Consider the following 7,311-nt stretch of genomic DNA (forward strand, 5'->3'; position numbering starts at 1 on the left):
AATGCTAGATCGATTTTTTTCCAACATGTCCGATCGGATATGTTGGAAAAAAACGATCTGGCAGGTAAATCTGCCAGAGAATTGTATCGTGTGTACCTAGCATAAAACTATATTGACGAGGTATCAGTCACAGGTGATAAGCAGAATAGTCAGTAATAAGATATCTGCTCCTGATCCAAAAATGAAATGGTTAAATGAAAAATCAAAGTCAGGCAAGACAAGAAAGGACACTTCATACTGCGGATCATAATGCAAGAAGAACGCTGCTAACTCTCTATGACATCTTTATTTCTATTCTTCGAGTTATACAGTGAGGGAGCTTGGACAGCATCTGGAATCGAGTCTCTGATCAGCAGAAATGTGTTTACAGATATTGCATAATGCTATTTAAAGGGTATGTAATTGATTTTTCTTACCTGCCCTGGTGAATGCCTCGACACCATACCCTCTTCACCCCAACACTCAGCATGCCCCGAGACAACAGCTGCATCACTCCTGGGGGCGCCATCACAACCTGAGCGGCGACCACCAGAGCTGCACTCCGGCTACAGTTCTAGGACATTTAAACGCGCAGCTTGGATAGTCCCGCCCAGTGGGAGGAGAGAATTTGCATGTCAGCGGCGCTGGGAGAAGATGCTGGTCAGAGTACTTTTGGCTGGCGTTGTGATCTCGATTGACCTGGCTGGGACTTGAGTCATAAATGATTAACTGGACGGAGTTTTTAGGGACAGGACAGCCTGTGCAACTATCCTATCTGCTGTAAACTGTTCAGATAAGTGATAACTCATTTGGAATATTAAAGGGGCACTACAGCAAAAAACTGTAAAATTTAAAATATGTGCAAACATATACAAATAAGAAGTGCATTTTTTTTCCAGAGTAAAAAGCCATAAATTACTTTTCTCCTATGTTGCCATCACTTACAGTAGGTAGTAAAAATCTGACAGAAGTGACAGGTTTTGGATTAGTCCATCTCTTTATAGGTGATTCTCAGGGATATATTTATTTTCAAAAGCACTTAGTGAATGGCAGTTGCTTTCCAACTGCCCAAAAAACTGTGTAGCGAGCAGAGAAGCTGGCCAGCATCATTGTTCAAATCCTTTTTAGGGAAGATCTTTATAAAGAATAGTCCAAAACCTGTCATTTCTGTCTGATTTCTACTACCTACGGTAAGTGACAGCAACATAGGAGAAAAGTAATTTATGGCTCATTTTACTCTGGAAAATATGTACTTCTTATTTGTATAGGTTTGCACATATTTTAAATTTTACAGATTTTTTTGCTGTAGTGCCCCTTTAATAATGGTGAAGACTAACGTGAAGACTAAAGTGTATTTCTGGAGGCAGTTTTGTGCATAAGACTGACTACCTTTATGGAACAGATGAACCTTATAAATGATTGTCCCTTTTATAAGTGGCCGATAGTTTTTCGTGATCCTGACTTTTATATGATGGTTGCAGGGGCGTAGCAATAGGGGGCGCAGAGGTTGCAACCACATCCCTCTGCACCCACATCGGGGCCCTTGGGCCAGGGCCCTACCTCAACTGCAGTATTAGCTCTATATTAGTCCTGTGCTCATGATAATCACTCCTATAGTTACTTTAAATAGTGATAATCATTAACAATTTGCTCCCGATGCCTTTCTTGCACCTCTGACCCTGTGGTTGCCATTGGCAGGTTTTGGTGAGCCGTACCAATTGTTATGTATAGAGTGCTGGGGGGGGGGGGGGGGGGGGGGAGCCTACAGCTGCTTAGCTATGCCACTGGATGGTGGCTACATACCGTAATTACCAGGACCAGAGATCATATTTATAAAGCGCTTGTTTGCTAGTGCTATTTTAATGGTACAGTTCACCATTTTCAGGATGGTGTATACCACATTCCACTCCAGGAAAAAGGGATGCCCTGCCACACTTTTAGCCATGACCCAATTTTACATACAGCAAACACCCCTTTCCCTCCCCTATACAGGTCCCTGGTGACTTGTTTGCCCCCTCTCAACCCCATAGAGTATTCTGGTGTCAAGTGGTCCTCTTCTCTTTACAGTTCCCTGGTGTCTGGTGGTCCTCCCTCCCTATACAGTTCCCTGTTGTCTAGTCTACCCCACCCATATAAAGTTCCATGGTGTTTAGTCTGCCCCCCATCCCCCCTATTATAGTTCCCTGGTGTCTAGTGGTCCTCTCTCCCCTTTACAGTTCCTTGGTGTCTAGTCTGCCCTCAACCCTCCCCTAAACAGATTTCTGGTGTCAAGTGGTCCTCCCTCCCTATACAGTTCTCTGTTATCTAGTCCACCCTCTACCCTATACATTTCCCTGGTGTCTTGTCTGCCTCCATCCCTCCCCTTTACAGTTCCCTGATGTCTAGTCTGCCCCATCCCTCCCCTATACAGTTCTCTGGTATCTAGTCCATCCCCTCCCCTATACATTTCCCTGGTGTCTTGTCTGCCTCCATCCCTCCCCTATACAGTTCCCTGGTGTCTAGTCTGCCTCCTCCTGTATAAAAATCCCCGGTATCTAGTCTGCCCCCTCCATCCCAGATACACTTCCCTGGTGTCTAGTCTGCACCATCCCTCCCCTATACAGTTCCCTGATGTCTAGTCTGCCCCAACCTTACCCCCATCCCCTATACAGTTCTATGGTGCTTAGTCTGTCCCATCCTTCCCCTATACAGTTCCCTGGTGCTTGGTCTAATCCCCCCATCCCTCCCCTATACAGTTCCCTAGTGTTTAGTCTGCCCCACCCCTCCCCTATACAGTTATGTGGTGTCTAGTGGTCCCCCCCTCCCCTACATAGTTCCCTGGTGTTTAGTAGATTCCCTCCTTCCTCTATACAGGTCTAGTCCGCCCCCCTCCCATATACACATATTCTCTGTTGCAGTGGGCATGCCGTAACTAAGGAGCTTGGGGACCCAGTGCGAGTTTTACATGGGGCCCCAAGCAATTTATTGATTTGGAGCCCCAAATCCTACCAAGGACAGCTGCAGTGTCAAAGAGGTTTTAGAGTAAGAAAATAGTTTGTTCAGGTTAACACTATTCAATGCCCATATAGAGGTGTTCATTACCAGCATAACGCCAACAATGAAAAGTTAACAAGATGGATAAAAGAGGGCCCCCAGTGTGTCCCTATAGCCCAAGGGCCCCGGTGTGGTCACATCATCTGTATCCCCTATTGTCCTTCCTCTATACAGTTCTCTGGTGTATATTTCCCAGATACAGATCTTTGGTGTCTATTGGTCTTCCCTTCCCTATAGAGTTCTCTGGTGTGTAGTGGCCTCCCTCCCCTATATGGTGTCATGTCCCTGGTGTCTAGTAATCCCCCCTCCCCTGTACAGGTCCTTGGTTCCTAGCGGTTCTCGCCTCCCTTCCCCCGGTACAGGGAGCTTGATAAATTACTTCTTTCTGATGTGATGACGGTTTGAAGATATGGACTTTTGGATTCATGATATCTATAATTTCATGTGCCTCCCCTTAAAGAGACACTGAAGCGAAAAAAAAAATATGATTTGTATGTGTAGTACACCAAGAAATATAACATTAGTAGCAGAGCCATAGGTCTACTATTGTTTCCAGTACAGGAAGAGTTAAGAAACTCCAGTTATCTATGCAAAAGAGCGATTGAGCTCCACGACTTTCAAAGTTGCAGAGAGCTCTGTCTTCTGAAGCTTATCTCAACTATCAGTCACTATATTTTCTTTTTCTCTGCAGAGAAGGGTTCAAAAGTTCACTTGCCTGCTCTGTAAAATCATTTAGAATGCTGAGTAGTGTGTAAACTGTAAATATTAGAGAATGATGCCACTTGAGACTGGCTATATCATTATATGCCAGTATTTATACTTACCCACATACAAAGTGAGCCGAAAATGAACATTAGGACTTAGTTACGGGCCAACCTTAACCTCCCTGGTGTCTAATGGCTCTCCTCCAACAGTTCCCCAGTGTCTAGTACCCCCCGACTCTCCCCTATATAGCTCCCTAGTGTTTAGTGCTTTTCCCCTACCTCCCCTATACGGCTTCCCTGGTGTTTTAGGGCTTTACGCCCAATATAGCTTCCCTGGTGGTCTAGAGTGGGCCAAACATAATGCAAAGTGGGGAAGCCATTTGGGGGCCAAATTTAATGGCTCGGAGGGCCAGATTTGGCCTGCGGGCCCGAGTTTGACATGCATGCTTTAGCCCCATGAGGTCCAAGGCCTCCCTTGCCATCCTCTCCGGTGGCTCCATACAGTAGCAATCCTCTCCAGTATTCGGGCCAGCCATGCTCTCCTGCGCATGCATGGCTCAGGTGCGCGCACACCCCCTATTGCGTCCCTGCAGCTGGGAGCGTTCTGTGCCTGCGTAGTAGCACTGCTACTGTTACTGGGGGAATGTGCATGGCCCAAGACCTGCATGCGTTGAAGAGGCGCGACTGGCCAGAATACCAGAGGGGATTGCTACAGAATGGAGCCCTTGGAGAGGATGACGAGGATGTCCACTGACCTCATGGGGCTGGAAGAAGCCTCAGGTAAGTATAAATACTGGTACTCAGGTACACTTTAAGTGCTTCAGAAAACAGGATTTTATTCAACCTAGTGGGTCGAAGAGCTCTTTTGCATAGATAACTGTTTTGTTTTTTTAACTCCTGTACTGGAAAACAACATGAGACTTTTTTTCTTTGCTACTAATGTTCTATTTCTTAGCTGTACTACACCTACAATTTATTATCTCATAAGTTTAATTTCACTTTAGGTTTCCTTTTAAGCAAACAAAAATCTTTTGGGATGGTTTTGCCCTGCAAGCAAATTCTTTAGCTGTGCAATTAATTATTGATGGTTCTTGCTGGCATTGACATGTAAGTACAAGTATGTTTATTAACACAATAGGGAATCACAAGGTCATGATGGAACAAAAGTGTCTCTATGTTCCTTCAAGGAAGAAGCACGTTGCTTGGTGCAATAATGCAGCATGTGAGCTCACTGCCCGTGAAACTAAATGGAAATCCTCCAGGGGCCCTTATGCAATTAACTTTTAACACCTGATTTATCTCCTAGGAGATCATTTTCATCTTGTGTTTAAAGTCAACCTCCAGACTAAAAATCTACTCAGCAGCACAACCGGTTCACTGCATCAGAACTTTGTTTTTTATACCCAAGCCTAAGTTTTAGCCACTTAGAAGCTAAGCTCCACCCCATCAAAGAAAACTGCTCGGGCCTTTTTCTTCTAATGCTGTGAAAAGCATGATGGGATTTCTGATGTTATTCTCGTTGCCTAGCAGATAGAGGGGTGATCAGGACATAGGACAGGTGGAACTTTGTCTCATGCTCCCTGCTACCTCCTTTCAACCAAAAAGATGGCTGCCCTCATGAATCACAAACCTTTACCAGTTCTTTTAAAACAGGGTGGGTAAGAGATTATATTAGCAATTTATTTTAACCACTTGATGACCCACCCTTTACCCCCCCTTAAGGACCAGCGCTGGTTTGATTGATCTGTGCTGGGTGGGCTCTGCAGCCCCCAGCACAGATCAGGGTGCAGGCAGGGAGATCAGATTGCCCCCCTTTTTTCCCCCCTATGGGGATGATGCGCTGGGGGGGTCTGATCTCTCCTGCCTGCTGTGGGTGGCGGGGGGGGGCACCTCAAAGCCCCCCTCCGCGGCGAAATTCCCCCTCCCTCTCCTACCTGCTGCCTCCCCCTGGTGTTCCGGGCTGCACAGGACGCTATCCGTCCTGTGCAGCCAGTGACAGGATGTGGTCTGTCACATGGCGGCGATCCCCGGCCGCTGATTGGCCGGGGATCGCCGATCTGCCTTACGGCGCTGCTGCGCAGCAGCGCCGTACAAATGTAAACAAAGCGGATTATTTCCGCTTGTGTTTACATCTAGCCTGCGAGCCGCCATCGGCGGCCCGCAGGCTATTCACGGAGCCCCCCGCCGTGATTTGACAGGAAGCAGCCGCTCGTACGAGCGGCTGCTTCCTGATTAATTAGGCTGCAGCTGGCGACGCAGTACTGCGTCGCTGGTCCTGCAGCTGCCACTTTGCCGACGCACGTTATGAGTGTGCGGTCGGCAAGTGGTTAATTAACATAACTAATGTGACTTAATGACAGTATGTTTGTTTAGGCTGAATTTCCTCTTTAAACTACATTTTCAGCAATTTACAATTAGGGGTGCTACAGCGAAAAACCTAAAATTTAAAATATGCGCAAACATATAGAAATAAGAAGTACATTTTTTCCAGAGTAAAATGAGCCATAAATTACTTTTCTCCTATGTTGCTGTCAATTACAGTAGGTAGTAGAAATCTGACAGAAGTGACAGGTTTTGGACTAGCCCATCTCTTTATAGGGGATTCTAAAGGATTTATTTATTTTCAAAAGCACTTAGTGAATGGCAGTTGCTCTGTCCAACTGCCAAAAAACTGTGTAGCGAGCACGGAAGCTGGCCAGCATCATTGTTTAAATCCTTTTTAGGGAATATATTTATAAAGAGTTAAAGTCTTGCTGAGAAACCCCTATGAAGAGATGGACTAGTCCAAAACCTGTCACTTCTGTCAGATTTCTACTGCCTACTGTAAGTGACAGCATTATAGGAGAAAAGTAATTTATGGCTCATTTTACTCTGGAAAAAACATACTTCTTATTTGTTTATGTTTGCACATATTTTAAATTTTACAATTTTTCACCATAGTGCCCCTTTAACCTTTATTTTCTTACTTGCTGGTAGCTTAACCACTTCACCCCAAATGCGTTTTCACTCTAACGGACAAGAGCGATTTTCACCTTTCAGTTCTGATCAGTTTCAATTACTAATCACAATGAAATGATCTATATCTTGTTTTTTGCACAACCAATTGGGCTTTTGGGGGTTGATATTTGTTTTCAGTAATTACTTTGTTTTCTATGCATTTTAAAGGGAAAAACAAGTAAAAATTTAAAAATACACTATTTCTCCAATTTCATTCCCTATAGTTTTAATATAAACACTGCTACTGTACATAAAACCCACACATTTTATCTGCCTATTTGTCCTGGTTATCACAACATTTTAATTATGTCCCTAGTACAAAGTATGCTGACAATATAGTATTTGGAAATAAAGATGTATTTTTTCTTTCAGTATTGTCACGTGCACAGGAACACACATGCATGCACACGTGCACAGCGGCACCAGCACTGTCTGACTTATAAAAACGTCCTGGAGCCATTAAGATGCTCTCTAGCAGGACGTTTTTAAACGTGAGCTTGTCATTAAGTGGTTAAAGCGAGTCTGAAGCGAAATTAAAAAACAAAAAACAGATACGCATGTAAGGAGAGGGAAGGCTCTGGATCCTATAGAGCAGAGT

The 7,311-nt window shown here is 44.7% G+C and overlaps 1 protein-coding gene across 1 annotated transcript in view; it reads right to left on the reverse strand.

The window, feature by feature from the left end:
• Positions 1–567, reverse strand: part of LOC137541636 (medium-chain acyl-CoA ligase ACSF2, mitochondrial-like) — a 132,506-nt gene extending 131,939 nt beyond the window's left edge. The window contains exon 1 of the mRNA XM_068263039.1: positions 417–567. Coding sequence (XP_068119140.1) covers positions 417–508 — 92 coding nt within the window. The 5' untranslated portion in view covers positions 509–567. The remainder of the gene's footprint in view (positions 1–416) is intronic.
• Positions 568–7,311: the final 6,744 nt, after the last annotated feature.

Source organism: Hyperolius riggenbachi, chromosome 12 (assembly GCF_040937935.1).
Source record: "Hyperolius riggenbachi isolate aHypRig1 chromosome 12, aHypRig1.pri, whole genome shotgun sequence".
NCBI classification, from domain to species: domain Eukaryota; kingdom Metazoa; phylum Chordata; class Amphibia; order Anura; family Hyperoliidae; genus Hyperolius; species Hyperolius riggenbachi.